The sequence below is a fragment of the Ammospiza nelsoni genome, chromosome 3, assembly GCF_027579445.1.
Source record: "Ammospiza nelsoni isolate bAmmNel1 chromosome 3, bAmmNel1.pri, whole genome shotgun sequence".
In the NCBI taxonomy this organism is placed as follows: Eukaryota; Metazoa; Chordata; class Aves; order Passeriformes; family Passerellidae; genus Ammospiza; species Ammospiza nelsoni.
The window spans coordinates 54,034,563-54,055,725 of record NC_080635.1 but is presented as its reverse complement, the minus strand read 5'-3'; the positions used below and the strand labels follow the sequence as shown (position 1 = coordinate 54,055,725).

The following is a 21,163-nucleotide window of genomic DNA, read 5'->3' as shown; positions in this document are numbered from 1 at the left end:
TTTTCAGTACATGAGTTATCAATATATTGTCAGTATTTCCTGTTATGTATGTTAGGTAGGTTTACCTAGTGGATTTTAAATTTACAGTGTCCAATCCTAACTCTTGAGTATGATTTAGGCAAAGAGCTGAGTAATTAATTGTGCCTCTGTGTGATTGAGAAGCACTTGAGCATTGTGTAGGTGTTACAGATTATGTATAGTAAATGTTAAATGCTGAATTGCCTGTCAGCTGGAAAATAGTCTTGCCATGGAAGTTCATGTACCTAGAATGAGACAAGAAGAAACATGCTTAAGCTCTAAAGATTGGTCAGTCCTCAAAGGCAATGGGAGCAGGTATACATGTGATTAGTTCCTTGATGTTTAATTGATATACTGGAGCTTCAAGCCCAGCATTCAAATTTTTCTGCTATAGTCTTGACAGTGTCCAAAAAAGAGTTCTTTACAAATAAGGTTTTCTTAACACTCCACTCTTTTTGCCTACCATACCTCTAGAAGTCCTTCTGTCTACCTTTTTAATAATTACCACTCAGCAATTTGTGTTCTGGTTTGTAGCTCTTCAGTTCTTTAGCTGATGCCAACCATTAGGCTGGGTTCTCAGTTCCTGAATCTGAACCTTTGCTCTCAGCACAGACTGCTTTTTGTTAGCGTGGATAAAGGAAGTCTTGGTTTTCAGACCTCAGACTGTGACCTTCCTACAGTATTTCAAAGTCATACATAAGTCCTGGCAAAATTATTTTAATGCCTCTTGATTTAGACAAATTTTTAAAGTTTGTACATTTTTTATAATGTGTCTTGCAAGCTGGCATTTTACAGATTTTGGTGGGCCTAAGTGGTGATGAGATACAAGATACATATTTTTGTTTTCTGTGGCCTTCTGAGGCATACATTGGAAATTTGTTCTTTCTAGGTTTAAGAATATGTGCACATAACATTGCTGAAGATAATAAAACTAGTTTGTAAATCAGTTATTAAAGATACTACCTTGCAAGATTTTCTTCCCTCTCTGCAAGTTGAACACATTTCCAGTAGTGGTATCTGTATTTCCAGTTACTCATCTCTCTTGGAGACATCAGTATTTCACCTCTTTGTTGCAGTGAGCAGCCTTCCTTCCTCTTCTGATGTTTTGGGCACTGCTTTGGAAAAGTGTGACTAGCAGCAGGGTATGGAAATCACATCTATCTGCTGCCATTGCCATTAAGGATGCTAAAAATAGTAAAGAGGCAGAGAAAGTTCCATTAGTCTTGTATCTTGAGAGTAAGAACCAATTATAAGAGTCTGAAAAGACTCAGAAATACAAGGTAAGTAACTTTGCACTTGTAACAGTAAACAGTAAAACTGACCAGATAGGTCTAGAGAATTATTCATATATTTCTTTATTCTTGTTCAAGACAAGATTTTTCTCTCCATACAGATCTTCAGATTAATTTAGCTAAGTGGAAAATTTTTGCTCTGCGGAAAACTTTCAGCCTGATGCATTTAAATAATTTATGTTGTACAGTAAAGTTCAAACTGTGTGCTGGTAGCTATGTCACATTAAGTCAGTTTCTACAACAAATTCACTTGTTGCAATTGTGAAATCACTCTAATTGATTAATATCTCATGGTTGTGGAACCCAAGTGCTTTTTTACTTTGCATGCTTCTACATTTCTAGTTGATGGGCTCATGCTTCTTTTGAGCTGTTTTCAGCTACTTGATTGTCTTTTATTTGCCCAGAGGCAATAGTAACCTATTAGAAAAATCTTCTGTGTAGGTGCAGTAGGAGCAGAATTATAAATAAGAGAGCTTTGCTTCCAAAGCAAAGAATGGAAAGCTGGGAATCTGAGTTTATAGAATAAATTTTCTAAGGCCAAAAGTTACTTTGAAAAATGGTATTTCAAAACAAAACAGGAGGTTATAATTCTTGTTTCCATATTAGGTCTGAAAAGAACAAGGGTAATCAGAAGTCTTGTTCATGGGAAAGTATGTGTACATCAATTTAGTATGACTGAGAAAATACCCTGCTGATGCTAAGCCTGAAAAGTTGCTCAAGGGCTTTTTTGATGTTGTTGCTGCTGAGCAACAGATTCATATTAGTAAATCTGTTCTATGATTATTCGGTTATCTTAAAATGTTAATTATTTTAAGTATAGTAAAAACAGCCCATAGTCCAGTTTCTTACTTGGCTGGTAATTCTGGGTTCTATTTTTACAGGTTCTCAACAAACAGGGTTCCTCAATGCTCTGAAGGACAGTCCTGCAAGATATCCTTTCACTGAAACATATTGTAGATTTTGTTGCAAAATAACATCTGAGATGGTTTTGCTTGTTTTCTTGCCATTGTTGAATGTGTGCTTTTAAACTTTATCAGTTAATAATTTCATCACTTCCTACACAATAGGATTTCTTGCCACATGTTGGAGGTAGGAAAGAGACTATAGCCTGGGGTGGTTTTATTCTTCATGTTTTGCAGAGCAGTGCTCTTGACAAAGATCTGTAGTTTCCATGTTCATTAAATGTGCTTCATATTTTGTGGTGGAATTCATAAATACATTTTGCACTATACACATGCTGTGGTTTCACTAAAAATATTCAAGAATTGTTCTGCTTTTACAACTGAAGGTATCCAAAATGGCTGATTATTTTGAGGATAGAAAATGTAGATTTTGGAACAGAAACAGCATGTTTGCCTTGAAGAACTCAGTTTCTGAAACTGTTCTTTATGTTTTTAGAGAAGTCATTTTCAAATAGCAGCTTGCATTAAGTTGCATAGCAGTGTGTAAATTGCATACACAGGGACTACAATTGTTGTTCAGGCTGAAAAAGACAAGGCTCTGGAGAGATTTCATTGTGGTCTGTCAGTATATAAAGAAGACTCATAAGAAAAACAGAGAGACTTCTTAGCAGAGCCTGTAGTGACAGAACAAGGCTTTAAGCTGAAAGAGAACAGGTGTAGATGGCCATAAAAAAGTTTCTGCAATGGGAGTGGTGAGATATGTGGACAGGTTACCCAGAAGTTTGGCTGATGCCCCGTCTGGTCCCTTCCAACCCAAGCCATTCTGTGGTTCTATTCCGTAAATGCTCCATGCACTATTTATCACTTCATGGGAGTCTTCTGTATATTTTCTGCTCAGTGAGATTGGAGCCAGAAGGAGCTAACATAATGAAAAAATGGGAAACTGATGAAACCACTGGTTAGTTTCTCTACAGACAGTAAGCTTCCCATTTCTTATGTATGTGTTTTGAATGATTGCTGTCTGATTAAACAGGAAAGACACTATAAAGACACTCTCACAAAGCCACTATAAAAAGTATTCTTTCCCATTTGGGAATGAGGTCCATTGGGCTTCACACAGTTTGCTTTTCCACACAAAGGTAAGAAGAAAAAAATTGTTGTTCATAGTTGTGCACCTCTTTCCAGGATTTTTCCCAGGTGTCAAATTCTGCAGATACATTTTTTGTGTGTTTGTCCTCATCAGGTAGAATCACTGAGCTGTAATCTCCCTTTTGAAGCACAGCTATGTTCAGAATTTTTTTGTGCAAATAATTTTAAAAAGCACAAACAAACAGTCCTGAATAGAACAACAGTAGCTTCCAATTAAAACAACTACAATCAATTTTTACAAAAGATAATTCTTTAAAACTATTTTCAAACTGAGAATAGCTTTCAGTTTTCTTTAAATCAAAAGAGAATGGCCTATGCATTTGAGAATTTTTGTACAGGAACAATAGCCTGGAATTCATAATTTTTTTTCAGAGATGTGCTGCTTTAAAAGGCTTACTAGCACATCTTGCAGAAATGCCTGGCTTGATAGTGATATGTTGGACAATTTAAAAGCTTGGCTACAGTTAACAGCAGTAAAAAATTAAATTGTCCAAATAGTATTGGGAATGCTACTTTGGAGCCAGTCGATTAAGGCACAGAGAACATGGCCATTTAAATCTTGCTAACAGCCCTGTGTGAGATACTAAGGGAAAATTATACTGTATGATGCTAGTAAGATACTATACCATAATAGACTACAAGGCTGTACTTTGTTGAGAAAACATTGCTTTTTTGTCTTTGTTTTACAGTTAATGGACTTACGTTGAATTAGTGGATTGTGGTTAATTTGATGTGAACTACCCCTTCTGTGCTTGAGTTGATTTTGAGGAACTGAAAAGTGTCCCTTTCTATGGGGAACTGAAAGAGGTCTTGAACTGAAAGGAATTCCTTTTTTTTTCCCCCCAACACAAATTATGACATGGAGGGTAGAACACACTTTTCAGTGCCTTTTTGAGTGTAATTGTGATGGGGAACATCCTGTTGGTGATATGTTCAGGTTGCAGGGAGCTGTTTTCCCTGTAAGGTTCTTCTTTTCTGACCTGGTGAATCTTTCTCCTGGTGTGTAGATTCTACCTAACAGTGCTCATCTGCAGCCTTCTTTACTATTTCTACTCTTTCAAAGCCCAGTCTGTATTGTGCATGATGTTTTGGGCGGTTTCCTTCTTTTACACGTTTTGGAACCCTCTGCCAAGAGTCTTTTTCCTTACCCATGGTCCCTCGTACTCCTTGCTTTAGCTGTGGCTGTTGCAGAGTCAGAGTTCCTGCCTTGTGCTGGTTTGCCATCACACAGCCTGAGGAGGAGATGAGAGGCAGAGCAGTGAGCCTGCTGCTCAGCACTGCACTTTGGTCATCCTGCTGCTTTTGGAGCAGATCTGCTCAGAATGCAAATGGCTCTTTTCTGCCTTTAAACCACTCTGATTGAAGTAGGTCCTAGGGAAGATTGTACAAACTCTTGAGGTATCTCCCAGTTCATTAGGGGTGAGCAGCTGTGCAGTACAAAACTCTTCACTTTTAACTAATGTTAGGATTTTTTTATTGCGAGTATTTATGTCCATCCATGCCATTTCCAAGTGATGTCTCTGTGTAATGGTCAGGAGCCGTCATATTTTTCTTCTATTGGTAGGTTCAGTAATAAGGATGTATTTTCTGTGTTCTAAGGCTATGTCCTTGTTCTGGAAAATTTTGAGTTGATGTTGTCTTGGAAACTGACTTCACTAAAGGTTGATATGGTTAATATACAGATTATTTTTATCCTATTCTTCTTTCATCATTTTGTTCCTAGTGATGAATTATATGTATTTTTCTGGGAACCCAAGCCTTTTTTCTGTCGAATCATGCTCCCTTAAAAAAAAAATCCCAAAAATATTGAAGCGTTATAGAAAACAGCATTCTCAGAGTAGATGTATTCTGAGTTCATGGCTGTTTTGTGTAAGTAAATAAATAAAAGTTGTAGAAGAAAGCCTTCTACAGAAAGTTTGGAAAGTTCCTCTTTATGCTTGATTCTATAAAGTTTAGAAGCAACTGTATTGTGTTAGTTTTGAGCTAATGACTCTGGACATTGCACCTCAGCGCAGCAGCCTGCTGGTGGGACACGCACTGCTCGCCGTGTCTGGCAGGGGTGGTGCTGTGTCTGGCCTAGGCAGATGCCCAGAGTTTCTTTTTTGCTGACCTCTTTGAAGTACTCCAGAGATCTCAAAGGACTTGTGGGCTACCCTGTATTTTGTGATTTTAACTACTTGTTATAGGATTTTTTTTCCCATTTGTGTATATTTCCTTGACTTCTAATTACTGTGCTGGAAGCTGTGGTATGTTTTTTCTCAGTATGGTCCATTGTTGGTCTCTCAGGTTTTCATACGTATTTGATCAGCTCCAATCAAACAACAAATGAAGATGTAAGTTTGTAGTATATTTCTACATATGTATTTCTAAATAGTAATGAGGAGGTTTGTCTCAAGTCAGACATGTCTGCATCATTTTGTGAATACCTCAGTAGGAAAAAGAAAAAATTAATATAGTCCTGCTTGATTCAAAAGATCAGATAAAATCTTTTTTACTATGTTTGTTGTGGTTTGAAGATGTGGTCATTATATACATACTATGTCCATTATGGTTTATGCATGTGGGATCTCTGTCTTGAAATAGGAAAATACAGGAGGGAGGAGACAAGCAAGTGTATTTTATACAGTAGGAGATTAGTAAGTACTTTTCAGTATCTCCTTTTCGCTGGGAGTTGTAAATAGTCTTTAACATAAAAATTGCTTACTGTGAAACTTGAAAAATGTGTTGAATTCTCTAAACAAAAATTTCATACTTTATTTTATCTTACCTCTGAAACTTTTTTTGCCATTCTAAGGTCCAAAACCTCTGGCAAGAAGTATATACTCAATTTAAAGATCAACTTTGTAATTTCTACAGCTGTCTATTTTGCATATAGGATTCCTTTTTTTTGCTGTTGAATTATGTTTAGCTGTGTTTGGAGTCTTCATGTGTCCTTCCCTAACTAAAAGGAAAAATGTTTAATGAATGAAAGGAGTACATAAAATTAGCTAGGGAGCTAATGGAAATTTAATAAGTGATCTAACAAAGCACTGCAAGCTTTAAGTTATTTTATTGTAATTTCCTATTGTACCTTTTTCATAGGTATCTGGTAGATATAAAAGTAGCATCTTTAGAATTTTAAAATATGTTTTGTTATTAAGGTCACAGTTAAAAGTATAAGTTTTACAGTAAAATCAATCAACCAGAAAAACACTTCCCAGGCAGGGTCAAAATGAACTGTGCCTCAGCATAAAGTATCAGAACAAGTAGCCTGACTTGGAAGAAATCTACCTTGTTAATAAGACAGATGAGATACCCAGTTATTCCTCAGTCATTAGGTTTACTCAAGGTTGTCTTTCTAGATGGACTTAGTGTGCTTCCACCCTCTTCCCTCAAATAAATCTCTTCTGGATTGTTGAAAGATAGACAGCAGGGAACTGCAGCAGTGGAACATGTCTGAATATCAAGTAAACTGTTCAGTAATTTAATTTAAAACATAAATTCCCAATTGAATACAGCAAGACATTTTACCCAGGCTCTCGAGTATCTCACAAACAGAAAAGAAAACTAGCTAAGGGGAAAATGTAATAGGCAATAAAAGGTAGCAATGGCTGCATTTGCTTTACGATATTTTAGAACCTTTTGTGAACTTGAGGAATGATAATGTTGTGTGATATTGCACAGCTTGCAAACTTACCCAAGAGTATGGAAAAGAAGTGCTCAATTGCTGGCTTTAATCATATTTTGCAATTGAGCCTCTTCTGTAAAACATGCTATAATATTTGTAAAATTGAACTTGGATCATTATGTTTAGATGCTGAAATTCCTGTTTTGAGTATATTGATCTCTTGAGATTGTGGGTTGTCTGCATCTATGGAGCTAAAGCATGTGCTCATAAGGTCCAGCCTTCATAACAACCCAGAACTCTTAAATTGTTTGCTAAGTGTCATTATGGATTTTCTGTGGTCTTTTCTGCAAGTAGCATGTGCAACCTTAATTCCTCACAGCCATTTTCTATATTGTATTACATGTGATGCATATTGTTCATATCTCTTCAGATTAAAGGATCATGGTCAAATAAAAGAGGTAAAGAAAACTATAATCCCTACAGTTATGGCAACATCTTTACTAATTGCTGTGCTGCTCTCTGTGGGCCCCTCTCTCCAAGGTAAGACTATCAAAAGTATTGTTAGCATAAATGAAGCCATGTGATTATTAATGAAAAAAATATTCTTTTTTGATTATTTTATTGTATTCAGCAAAATGGAAGTTTTGGATTAGTGTCCGTTAGAAGCTTTAAGTTTTTCTTCAGCAGTAAAGAGATAAGTTGGTAAATTGCTTTTAAACTAAGTTAGTGATCAAATCTTGTAAAATTACATCTGAAAGGCAAATAAACTTGTTTGTTATTTGAACTTTCACCATTGCAGTTAATAACTTAGAGCAATAAAAAATTTCTAGTAGTTAGCTGTTGCATGAAGGTCAACCTGGCAGTTTATGAAACTTTTTCATTCCTAAAAAATGTGACATGAGTTGGGGAGACTTGAGGAACCTTAAATCTACAACTAGCTTGATAATTGTTGATTTTTGTCTCTTAACTCTGAAGTACTGTTTTTAAATGGACAGTGGTTTTTTTATTTAATACTGTTAACATATATACATTAAATTGATTTTGGTGGTCTTACACCAAAGCAATTCCAAAGAACATGTAATGGGTAATGGTTTGCTGAATACATTTTCACATCTGAAAGTCTGAAATATTTATATATTTGAGGTTGGAGATGTTTTTTCATCTTGAAGAAAATGTAGTACAGAGCTGAGACTAGAGGAATAAAACTGGCAGCCAGAAAAACTTAATTCTTTTCTTATTCCAGTGCTCAGTGATTAGGCAGTTCATGTACTACATACACAGTTGAGGCCCAGTTTCACTATAGAGAGGGGCAGAAAAACTTACAGATAATTCTGTAGCCTGCTCCTTGGTTAGTATGTTTTGCTTTGCCTGGAATTGTGAAGTTATTAATGTGAACAAGAAGAAAGCAATTAAATGACTTTATGGTCCAGAGTCTCAGGTGTTTAATTGGAGTGAGGTTTCTGGCTTTGCTGTCAGGAATGTCAGAGGCGGTTCTGCTGTGAGCAGTCAGAGTTTAACAGGGGAGACTGACATCTTTTCCTAAAGGGAAAACAACAGAATAGAGATTTCCACATACAGGGTTACCCCTGGTGAGAGTGAGTAGCTTTGTCTCTGCTTCCTGCCTACATGGATGTTGCCTGAAGCCAACCTTTTAATTCTGAAATATTGCTTTTGATAAAAGTATGTGACATAAAAGCTCAATGCCACGCTTCAAATTCTTCTGACTCCAGATGGAAATCTTTATTAAAACTACATCTTTTTTCTCAGTATATGAAATAGTATATTAGGCTGATAAAAGTAGCAACACACAATTGGACCAGACTGGCAGTGGCTCCTGTGTTTTAGCAGAGTTTGTGTTTTTTCCTAAATTCCATGTAGCAACATTACTTATTTAGATATTGACATGTATATATAGAGGTTCTGCAGGGAGGTATTTTGTGACCACAGGGAAAAATTTACTGACTGTAACATGTAAGTTATAAGCTTGCTTCTTTACTTTTAATCTCAGCTATGTTCCAAGTCACTAAATATTAGGTTTTTTCCTTAAATTCTGGAAAAGTGGCTTACCAGTAATTTCAGCTCAAAATTCAAAACATTCAAGTGCCTTGAGCATGGAATGCAGATGAAGAAAGGGTCAAAACTTGCCTCACTTATGTTAAAGATCATTTATCATTTTTAAACCTATGCTAGCAAATTCAGAATGTATTTTACATGTCCTCAACAGTTACCTTCAAATCTTTATTTGATCCTTGGCTGTCAGCATAGGTCTAACCAGTATTCTGGTGCAACAAATTATATAACTTCTTCAGGCATCTTTAATCTTTGACTAGGTTGGATTATTTAATTCTATGTATTTGGTTATAATTTTACAGTTTGGGGTTTTTTTTGCTTAGGTTTAGTAATTTCTCCACAGAGTATTTTCTTAGAAATAAGAAATTTGGTAAGCACAGTGGAACACTGTAAGCAGTGTTAAGTGACTGTCATGAAATACCTGGCAAGTTAGGTTGTCTGTCAGAAAGGTTAACTTTTCTTCATTCCTAAATTTTGTGATTAAGTAGTTTCTAAGTAGTTTAAGTAGTAGCTAAATTTGTGATTAAGTAGTTTCAATTTAGATGTGGAAGCTGGTAAAAAAAAAGAACCTTAAAGAGATAAAAGAGATACTGAATCAAAGTATCCTAAGTGAGTTTTGTCATTTGTTTTTTCACCTGTGGTTTAAAATTCTTTGGTTTTGTGGTATCTGCTGGTAAGCTTCTAAGTATACGTGATAAAAACCAAAAAAGTAGTGGTGCTTATATGACAGGCAGTATCACAAAGAACAAGTACCTTACTGATGAGTAGAAAATGAAGTCTAGTACTTCATTTGACTAAAAGGGGACATTAGAAGGTATTGGTGAAGTATTAAGGTCTGTTGTACGATAGGAAGTTTTTATTTTTATTGAGAGGACATAGTTAATGATCAGCAAAGTCTCTAATACTTTTCCTTTATTGTGATTATTCTGTAGCTTAATTGACAGAAGAGGATTTATACAGCCAGATACGCCGCAATTAACAGGACCATCAAATGGCATTACCATGTACGGGGCCACACAATCTCAGAGCAACATGGTAGGAATCATCCCATAGTCTTGTTCATCAGGATTCCTGTGAATGTTTTTCTTCTCCACTTTCATGTGAACTAATCAAGTAATAACTAACTGGATACAGCTGACACACTGGGTGGAATGAGTTGTTTAATAACAGTAAAGAAAAAAAAAAAAAACAAAGTCCAAGGCTCTTTTAATGTACATTTCACACAGCGTAATAGTTACTGCTCATGGATTCTAAAAAAAAAGAGTCTTTTCTACGCTGTTGGTTTATTGAATATACTGGCATTTTGACTTTTGCTGTTGACACCTACTGTGTTTTGAACTGGAATATTCAAGTATCGTGGACTTACTGTGGTTTGTCATTTTCCAGCTAATTGCTATTTTGTGTGCCACTTTCTTCATACTCTGTTTCCTTCTTTACTTGTGCACTGCGGTTTTGCATAGACTAATGTATTTTAAAAAGCAAAGATGAACAAAGACAAGTTTCTAGGGGAGAAATATTTTGAAGAAGGAGCAGGAACTGAACAAAAAATGGCAACTGAATTGTTACAACAAAAGTTTTTTTAAACATCTTTGAAGCTGTGCCAGTACTATTTGCTTTGGTTTTTTGCTGGTAGCATTGGCTGTCATAATGGAAGATAGGATTTTCTGTGCCAAGAAGAAGAGAATAATTGGAAAGAGATCTTTTTCTGAAGGCAACCATCTTGCATATGTGCCTGTTTCTGAATTGTTGTCCACATATCTTCACAATATGTGGATTCTAATACTTTGTCAAAGAAGTCATGAGTTACGGATACCCTCCCTCTGCCAAAAACGAGGAAGCCACGAGGCCTTCTGACATAGTTCAGCCTTTCTTTTGAACAAAAGAAGAAAAGATGCACTCTTCCCAGACAGATTAGTTTTAGTATCACTGAGAAACTCCTATTAAAATTTTGCTGTAGTTCCTAAGCTGATTTTACTTAATGTTTTGAGAATTAAATAGATTTGTTAGTCTCCTTAATAAGAAAATGTATTAGAGGCATGGTATTAAGTCTGAATCTTCTGAGGTACAGTTGATAATAGGTAATTCTCTATGTAAATTTTACTCAAAATTTACTCTGAAGAGAGAAAAGGGAGTTAAAAAAAAACAAAAAAGATAAAGCAAACATTAGAAATCGGCTGAGGTCTTTCAGGAATTACCCAAACATTCTGATGCTGCCAAGGCTTCTTATTTGTGAAGATCATAAACCCACAATGTGTCCATGGCATCAAATTGTCTTTATCATTGCAAGAATTTAGATACTATATCATTATTCCTAGGTATTAATGAGAAAATCTTTGCCGATTTGGCAGAAAATTGACTAAGTTTGTCTCTAGAAATGGAGAAATCTGTTATGGTATTACTTTAAGTCAAACAGGTAGCTGTTACAATTTTAGAGTGTATTACTCCTAATTACACAAATTCTTCCAAGATTTCTTCTTAAATCCTAGAATGAGCTGGGAAATGAGCTTATATCCCCATGAGCTGGGAAAAGCCTGCATTCTTTAACAGTTATCAGAGTTGCTTGGAAATGTGCAGATTTCACCCCTGAAAATGACCTCTAGAAAAGCTTGGAAAATGTTATATGTCTTGTTTGGTTTGAAGGAATATTTGGAAGACTGTAATGCCATTTTTCTCAGGGCATCTTTTCTCCTGGTCTGTATCCAAGATCAATTGGTTTCTAAGGACTGCTGGCTATCAACATTAAAATTTTTCCCTTGAGTTTTGTTGTAAACTGTTAGAGACCGGCTTAGTTTACCTATGTCTCTAACACTGTTTTCCCTTCCCTGTTGAAGGGGATATGTCTGGTACTGGAACTGGTATTATTATGATTTCAGATAAAGACAGACAAAGTGAAATTCCTTGACTTAAAGGAGTATGTGTAGATCATAGTTGTAGACCATAATACTTTTCCAATCACAGAAGTTTGGCCGTTTATACATTATCAGAGCTATTTATACTACTTTAGCAAGCTTAATGCTTTTTGACTACAAGAAATAAATTAGGAGAAGTATGAAGTGTGTTTCAGAACACCTTTGTGGTGTGTCTCTCTTGATTTTATTGCAGAATGTATTATATCAGGTCTTCATGTCTAGATGTTACCCTGCTTATTCCACAGTGTGCTAAAATATCTCTCCTCATCATTGATAAAAAATAAAGATTTAAATCAGCATATTCTCTCTCACTTGTCTTCTCTTATTCCTTCTCTCTTTCATTTCCCTTTCTTCCCTTGAATCTTTTTCAGAATCAGCTAGGTTCAAAAAGACCTTTGAAATTGAGTCCTGCCTATGACCGAACACCACCTGGTGAACTAGACCATGGCACTCAGTGCCACATCCAGTCTTTTCTCAAACACCTCCAGGGGTGGTGACTCCACCACCTCTCTGGGCAGCCCATTCCAGTGTGTAATCACTCCATCTGTGAAGAACTCGTTCCAGATGTCCAACCTAAACTTTCCCTGGTGCAGCTTAAGACGATACTCTCTCGTCCTGTCAGTAGTTGCCTGGGAGAAGAGCCCAGCCCTCACCTGGCTAAAACCTCCTTTCAGGGAGTTGTAGAGAGCAGTGAGGTCTCCTCTGAGCTTCATCTTCAGACTAAACAACCCCACCTCCCTCAGCAGCTCCTTATAGGAGTCAGTGACTAGTGACTTTCTAAACAGGATTCTTGTGTTTCACCCAACGAGTCTCTTGTCTCTCATTAAGTCCCTGTCGTTGCTTGGTATAATACTCTCTTTTCAATAATTTTAATGAATCTTTTAGCATAGCCTCATTTTTGCAGTTAAGTTCAAAATAAATATCAGGCTAAGTGTAAAGATGCCAGACACTGGTTTTCAGCACAATACATTATCTCTGATTCAGGATACCATTTGTGGGACACTCTGTCTGTATTTAACAGCTTTTGGGGTAATTTTGCCACTGATACTTTGAATATTTAGTACATGATCTACCCTACTCATGGTATCAGCCCAGTTTGTCACAATCTCAGGAAGTCAGAGTTGTAGCTCTAATCAGTGCTTGATAGACCCATACTGTGATTTTGTTTGTTTTCTAGATCTTCATAGAAGAGGTTTTTCTCATGTTCTCTCTGTAGTATCTACCTTGTTTTACTAAAAGCTGAATCTCTATTTACTTCCGTGAAGGAAGCACATACAATTATTTTCCTGGTGCATTCCCAGTGTTTTTAATTTCTTTTTCAATATAATTTGAAATTAGTCTGGTACGTTCATTAGCCAGCTTCTTAATATCCTTATCCACATAAAAAGCATGGTCACTTGGAACTCATAATCTGTAGTACTGGTAATTTCCAAAGTATTTCCCTATTGCATTTTATTGCTGATTATTTTTCTCTGCTCGTCATCAGTTTGATTACCCAAGTATTTTTCTAATTCTTAAGATTTTTTTTTTAATGAAGCACAGTATCTCACCTATTATGAAATAATAATTTTCTCTGCAATTTATTCTTTCTCTTTTATTAAAAATCTTATTTTCTTTGCATTCTGAAAAAAGTTCTTATTTACCCATAAACTCATGAATTACCACTACTTGGGTCTAGACCGCTGTAATTTTATCTTAAAGCTGGAGTTGATTCTTGGGGTTTGATATAGGGTATTTTATTCTTTAGTGATCCATTAGGGGGAAACACAGAATATGTCTCACTTCATGAACATTTTTTGAGGAATTAGTTTGGTTTATATTTACTATGATATCTCTAGGAAATCTCTAATTGCTTGTAAAGCAGTAGGCTTTGCTTTGGATTCCTTGGCATTTCTTCTTCAGTATGTAGGTAGTTCTGTGTGTACCAAATTCCCTTGTTTCTAATTCTCCATTTCCTTTCCTGGATGCAAATTATTTAAGTGTTTTCTTACACCTATGTATATGTACTGCTGAAAATTGTAGGAACTGTAGTGCATGCACAACATTTATTACCAGTGATAAGTGCAGGAAAGTCCTCTCCCACATGTTCACTTAAGTATTTCTGCTACTGATCTGGAAACAGATCCAGCTGACTCAGGGAGCATTAATTCTGACTATCCTTTGCTTTTCCTTTTTGCATTATTAGGAGTAAGTATTTCTATCATGACAATAACAGAATTGGCAAGGACCACAACCCCATTTTTCTGGGAGTTTTACAAGTGTGTTTCCTTATATATTTACTGATGTACTTCCCAGATGCCCAAAACAAAACTCAGGGCTTTTACCAAGTCAGCATTACTACAGTCAAGGTTGATAGAGGTTTTTCCTTAATGCATTTTACTTCACAGGTAAAATGGGTTACAGGCACATGCAAGTAAATCAATTTCAGCATGTGCTTTGGGTAAAGATATGTTTTAGGAGCAATTCTTTTGATAGTGCATGTTTACTGCATTTTTATGAACTAGATTTATTTCAGAAGATACGCCCCTGAAATGCACCCAAGTTGCTCTAAACATTCTCAGACTTTCAGTCCATAAGAACAAATAGTCTCCAATCTGAAGTAAAGTCTCTGGGCCAAGTGTTGCTTCCTATTTGGCTTCAGAAGTGTGTCAGAAGTGTTTCCCTTGATAGATCTACTCATCATGAATATATACTCATTGACTACTACTGTACTGCTTGATAGTAGAGCCATTGAGTTGTTGAGGATTGTGGCTCAGCTGTTGCACAGTATCCACAACACATTAATTTTGATTGTGAAATCCTACACCTGCTGGGAACACTTACACAGCTCTATCCCTCCACTCTTTACCATTTGTTGTGTACAGAATTTGGTATTTCAGCATTCTTCCTGTAACTTCATACCACTGTCAGCCTCCTCTGAACTCCATGTTGTTTGTATTTTATTCAGAGTTTGTGAGACTACTCAACCTGCTTTTTTCCATCTTCTGAGAACTGTAACAATTCTTGAATGTTACTAGCATTTAGGAAATTATAAACTAAGTTTATTTAATATTTAAAGTAAATGATTCTGATTATTTCAAAATAATCACATTTAGAAATGTGAAAAATATATTGCCATGTACAACAATATTTTCATGTTTTTGTGTAGCTTCGAAAAAACATACTTCAGAAAAAAAAGTATTTTTCCTTAATTGTTTGTATTTATTGTGAAATAAACAGAGAATTCTAGGTTTTGTCCAAGTTGCTTCAATTTCTGCCATTTATTGTGGAAATAAACAGGTATCTAAAAATTTCTGTGCATATATTTAGTTGAACTTCTATACTTGTAGAACTTATTAAACTTGTCATACCTTCAGAATCTGCTGTTTCTCTGAAACAGTGAAAATTTTAAGTGAAAAATAAAGTCAGGATATCTGAGACAGGAAGATGCTGGTGGAATAATTTTTGCAGTAGATTTTTAATTATTTAGATTTTTTAGATTTTATTGCCAGCCTATGACCAAACACCACTTTGTCAACTAGACCATGGCACTCAGCTTCCTTTTTGTTACAGTCATGGGCTTTTTTGTTTTATTTGAAATTCTGGTGTTGGATAATTCATGTGATTAGTAGCAGCTAAGACTTCCTGCCCTAAATTGCATTTAGTCAAGGGTGAAATAACAAAATCGACAAAAAACCACCATGCCAACCCTATAACAAATATGATTTCCTTGTTTTAGTTTTGTGTTGGTTGTTTAGACTCAAGAATAGTCTACCTGTATATTATGTGTTGTTTTTATCAGATGTTTTTGAGAGCCCATAGAACACACATACTTTTTCTGGGTTAGAACCTGCAATAGTTCCCTTTCTAGAAATGTCTTTACAGCCTGTATCTTCCTAAGGAGTTTGTGCTGATCACTGTTGAACAGACAAGAAAAAGAAAACCTGGAATTTATCTAAATGAAAGGAGAGGCTCTAGAGAAGTGAGAAGTGCGTGGAAAATGAAGAGATATTTAGCACCTGAAGTTATAACACTATTTAATGGAGCTTTATGAGGCTACCTTATCTTTTTGATATTAATTTAACTGAAATGCAGTAGCATTCCTTGAGAAGAAAATTAATTCAGACTCTATAAAGAGTTCAAATAAATTATCTTCAGCTAATACAAAGCTGTGTGCTTGTATTGCCTGGAACACGTTAATGATTTCCTTTGGAAGATCAGAACTTAATGGTCACTAAAGCAATAAGTCAGTTGCTAACATTATTTGTTTTCAGTGTACCCCAGTGGTTATAAGCATTTCTTTGTTATTTAACTTGTTCTGTGGCTACTGCCTTTCAGAGAAAATAGGTTTTGTTGGTCTTTTTGAAGTTTGAAAATTCAGCTAACATATTTTTTTAAGGTCTGCATGGTAAGGTTGGTTGAAGTTTTAATTTAAATAAGCAGGTGTGAGTAACAGGTTATTAATCATGAATGAGTTATTCACACTGAATTACTAATTGAAAGCTTGATTTTAAAAGATGCTGACAGTTTTCTTCTTAGTAAGGTAGTTAGGCAAGGTTATGGCTTTAAGCCTGTGAGTAATCCCTCTGAAATGATAGGGAACCACTTCAGTTGTTTGGCTGGGGCTGTTCATCATTTTGTGGGGTGAAGATTACTTGCAATTTATATGAAATCAATTTATGTAACAGAAGGCCAGTCCATTTATCTTTCTGAAAGCAAAAGTCTTGGAAATACGTATCTGAGTAAGGATTGAGCTTCTGCCTGTCAAAAGTAATTGGTCTGGGAGTCCTAAACCACTTAGATGTGTTTTTAACACTGCCTATCTCTTACGACCAAGTAGTCTGCTTGCACACTTGCTGAATGTTAGGTGTGTGCATCCATCATTAGGCTATTCAGTGGTGAAATTGGAGAACCTGAAAACAACAGTTACTTTAATTAACCATTGTTTATTGTGGTTTTCATCATACAATAAAAGAGGCAAAAGTCTTCCCATGAGTTTCCAGTGTGGCACAGTGGCATATTAAACTCAAATGGGCATTTTAGGGAAGTGCCCATTTTGTAACAATGCTAGTAATAATGGTTATAGTCAGGAATATTGTGGTTATGGTCAGAAAAAACAGATTATGTATCTGTAATATGTAGTAATTTGATAAAAATCTAAGAAGTCGGTCATAGAGCAGAACATATTGCTTTAATGGAATACTTGAAATAACAGTGGATAGGATGTCTTACCTCTGGATATGTCTTTTATTCTGCTTGCTTGCCTCCAAATGTCCTGCATTGCATTTGTAGTTGTATTCACTGGTTGTAGTGTTTTTCTTACCCAGCAGAGCAGTACTTTGGCAAATGAATCTAACAAGATTTTGAAAAGCTGCAATGTTATAAGGCACTGATCAGGCAATGAATTAAATATTTTTTCCTTAGGAGCTCTCAAAAATCATGCCAATCCATGTTAAAGAAACTTAATTTGGCAGTAGGTGTACTACCCACTTAGCTAGCTGGACATTATTAAAATGCACACCTGTCTTTTCATTTCAAGGAATGAGAAGTAATTTTGTATAAACTGTTTTTAGGAATTGTGTAGAACCAAAAAATCCGTTTCTGGTGGCACTCACTGAGATTAACTAGATTTATATAATGCTGGATTTGGCTTATTATTGAGACAGTGCTTGCCAGAAAGCTTGTGTTGTGTACCTTGATTCATCACATTGTCAGGATTAATCAAAAAACAGCCTAAAATTCATTAAGGTTGATCTCGATGATCTGCAGTGCTGCCTGGTTTCTACACATCCTCTGGAGTATGGAATGTAGTGTAGGACATTCTCTAGAATTTATATGTAGTGTATTAAATTGTGAGGGGAAAAATTTTGCTCATGGAGCTTTATTACTAACTGTGTAAGATATCTCTGTCAAAAGTCTTCTTGTTCTGGAAAGCCTCTGTGGTAGGTTAATTCCTACATGCGAAGACCAGTTAAAAGAAAAAATTGCCTAGTGTTTTTTAAATTATCCTAAAATGAACACTGTAGATGTATATCATCATTTTGTTTGATAATAATGCAAAGCATTGGCTCCGTTATGCATGCCATTCTTTTTTTTTTTCCTGGGCAGCATGCCATGGGATGTTTGGGTGGCTAACCATGGAATGATACTAATGGCCTTCTTTATTTCTCTTCACATCCCATTCTTTTCCATACCTTTTTTATCCATATCCTCCCTTTTTTTTCTCTCTGTTTTGTTTTTATATGATTTTGACACCCTTCCATCCTACAGTGTGACCAAGATCAGTGCATTCAGAGCACTAAATTCGTTTTGCAGGCTGCTGCCACCCCCCTCCTACAGAGTGAGCCAAGCATAACTAGTGAAGAGCTCCCTTTGCCAGGAAAGACTTCTCTCAGTGGGCCTTGTGCAACTCTGACTCTAGGGCAACCAACACCGCCATCTTCTATGCCTAACCTCACATCAGATTCAGGGCTGACAGACATCATACCCTTAAAAGAGGAGCACGAAGGCCATCAGTTCCTGACTCCTGAGGAGGCGCCGTCGCCGCCCGGGATGCTGCCCAGCGGGAGCCCCATGGCGCACAGCCGCACCATGCACGTCCTGAGCCTGGCCAGCCAGGACTCGCTGCACGAGGACTCCGTGCGCGGCCTCGTGAAGCTCAGCTCGGTTTGAACAGCTTTTCTGAGCACCACACCGTGTCCTGGTGTCTCTGCAAATCTGTGCTTGGCAGGAATGACGCTGCAGTACCACTGTAAGGCTTTGTAACATGCCTGTAATGGAAACTTTATCACTTAATGGAGTCTACTAAAAGGACGAGTGATTTTTTTCAATGGAGCTATGGCATTTTTTTGACCAGGATGTTAACAGTTGTGCTTTGATGGTGACTGCATTTTATTTTAAATAAAACCAGAAAAGGTCAATAATCTCATTTTCTGAAGCTTGGGTACAGCGAGTTGGAAGTCAGCCTGTAGCGAACACCATGTACAGTACAAAAGAGAGAGATTCTTGGATGTAAGTGTCATGCTCTGTGTTCTATGCTCTTGTAATACACACTTGTTACAGCTTACCACACCTGTGGCCAGAATGATCTGCACTTACATGTTATGCTACCAATATTTGAGATAGAAAATTGCCATTCCATTTGTTAATACAAAACAAAAAAAAGACTGCAGATGTGGATTTGCATGCCACGCTACAGTATGTGTTACAGTGGTGTTGGTATTAAGAGAAAGTGCTGCTTTTTTATTTGTGACTTTCAAAGAGCTGTTTCGTTTAAAGACAGTACAGCAAACAAATGAATGGACTATATTTTTTGAATTTATTAAATTTTATTTTAAATTAATCAGTGGTGCCTAGAAGATGATGAATTACTGATTTGATCATGTTGCATATCATTTAACCTTCTGTTTAAGTGTTTAAGTGAGGTATTGTGTTGTGCCATACCACAAGATTCTTCCACTCCCTAATGTGATAAAATTACCTGTGGACCTCCAATAAAATGACATCCTCTATTTCGTGGACGTGTACAGTTATCCTTGCACAGTTTTCATGGGGCCAAGAGGGGGAAATCATGACTTGTTGATGTAGTTTATAAAGATTTGACTGGAATATGTGTACTTGATAAAACTAGAGCTATGGAGAAATAGCTGGTTACAATTAGGATTGCTTCACCATTTTTTATGGTTTTGTTTGAGCTGTGTGTTTGTTCCCATAGGAGGTCTTTATTTGGAAACAGTAGAATTAACCTCTGCTTGCACTGTAATTCAGTCTGGCTGAAGGCTGAGGCGCTTAAGATTCAAGACAAAGACAGAGCTTAGTGAAATAATCTTAAATGAATAATAGTCTGTAGCTCTTTCCTGGCCATTGTTCATCATTTGTATTTGTCCTTTGATATTTTAAATGGAAATTTTGATTTCATGGAATTCTTCTGTGCTTTTTCTTTGCTTGCTTAAGTAAAGTGCAACTCAAAGTTGAAGAGAATTTTATATCTATTTTTTGTGACAGCTGAAGAGAACCTTAGTTAAACTGAAAAACTGTAATAGCTTTAATACTGTATTTACCTGCTTTTCAGGGTGTGGAACCTGGATTATTCTCTTCCTAGGACAAATTACATGCAGAATGGGCTTTATCTGATGTTTCTATGGCACGAAAGCATTTGCCGGTTAAGAAATGTAACAGTTCTATATTACTGACCATGGTCATCCACTGAATCCAGCCTAAAGAATCTTTTTTCTTTTAACTTTTGTTGTTGAAATTGAGAATAATCAGCCTGCAGAATTTCATTCACCCATGCTATTGAAGATTAAGACAAAATACTGACAAAATCCCTACTCCTGTAAGATTTCATGAGCAGTCTGTTTCTAAAACTGATGATATTACCTTGGACCTAATTCAGTGTGTTGAACATAGCAGTGCTTTCTCTCTGTAAGTGCCACAATGGGTCCACTGAAGAAGCTCTGGCAGGCAAATCTCTCCTAGGTATTTGAGCCACTGAAGAAGCTCTGGCAGATAAGTCTGTCCCACCTATTGTAAACCACCTTCCCCGTATTTTCCAGAAGCTGGGACAATCTGGAGTTCTTTCCCCCAGCCAAAGTGTAGTGACAGACATGTCCCAGCTGGCTGCTCTCCCAGTAAGCCATGAGTTTCAGCACTTGTGTATCTGCTCTTGAAGAAGTCAGTAATGCTCATCTTCTTGATTTCACGTTTCCCTGACACAGCTTCTTGGGTATGAAGCCATGAGCATCTGCATTGAAGCAGGCAATGGATTGAGGGCTGGAGATAGTGGTCTGATTGATAGACCTGGGGAAAGAATCCCAGCTTTGAGTTTGTAGACTAGTACTTGATGAATCATTCTGTTCTCTATTAGGTGTCTGTGGGTAGTTAACTATGGATGCATTACTCACTACTTAGAAGGGCAAGTCAAATATTTTTAATGTGGTATCAAAGCTTTCCATTTGTACAAGTCATGATGAGGTTGATTATTTTAAGGAAATTGTTCTTTTTAAGTTTCCCTGAAATAGCAGATGGATTTTATGTTTCCAAGAATACCAGCTTCGTGACAACATTTGTATGTCACTGCCACTGGGGAGTAGTGAAGAAGGCTCTGTGCACAATAAAATTAGTGTCAGTTTTAACATGAAAGGGAAGAGAGGGGGATGGGATTAGAGTCTTTATGCTGTTTGCCTTGTGCTCGTGCTTTTCACTATCATTTTTTGAACCTTCTGTTTTGTTTACATG

General features: G+C 36.5%; 1 protein-coding gene across 5 annotated transcripts in view; it reads left to right on the top strand.

The window, feature by feature from the left end:
• Positions 1 to 19,437, top strand: part of ZDHHC14 (zinc finger DHHC-type palmitoyltransferase 14) — a 94,590-nt gene extending 75,153 nt beyond the window's left edge. For 3 of the 5 annotated variants that reach the window (XM_059468205.1, XM_059468206.1, XM_059468203.1), the window contains 5 exons: positions 2,192 to 2,240; positions 5,592 to 5,694; positions 7,399 to 7,508; positions 9,971 to 10,073; positions 18,197 to 19,437. In XM_059468205.1, the coding sequence (XP_059324188.1) occupies positions 2,192 to 2,240; positions 5,592 to 5,694; positions 7,399 to 7,508; positions 9,971 to 10,073; positions 18,197 to 18,598 (767 nt within the window). In that variant the 3' untranslated portion in view covers positions 18,599 to 19,437. The remainder of the gene's footprint in view (positions 1 to 2,191; positions 2,241 to 5,591; positions 5,695 to 7,398; positions 7,509 to 9,970; positions 10,074 to 18,196) is intronic. The other 2 variants (XM_059468208.1, XM_059468207.1) reach the window with 1 other exon arrangement.
• Positions 19,438 to 21,163: the final 1,726 nt, after the last annotated feature.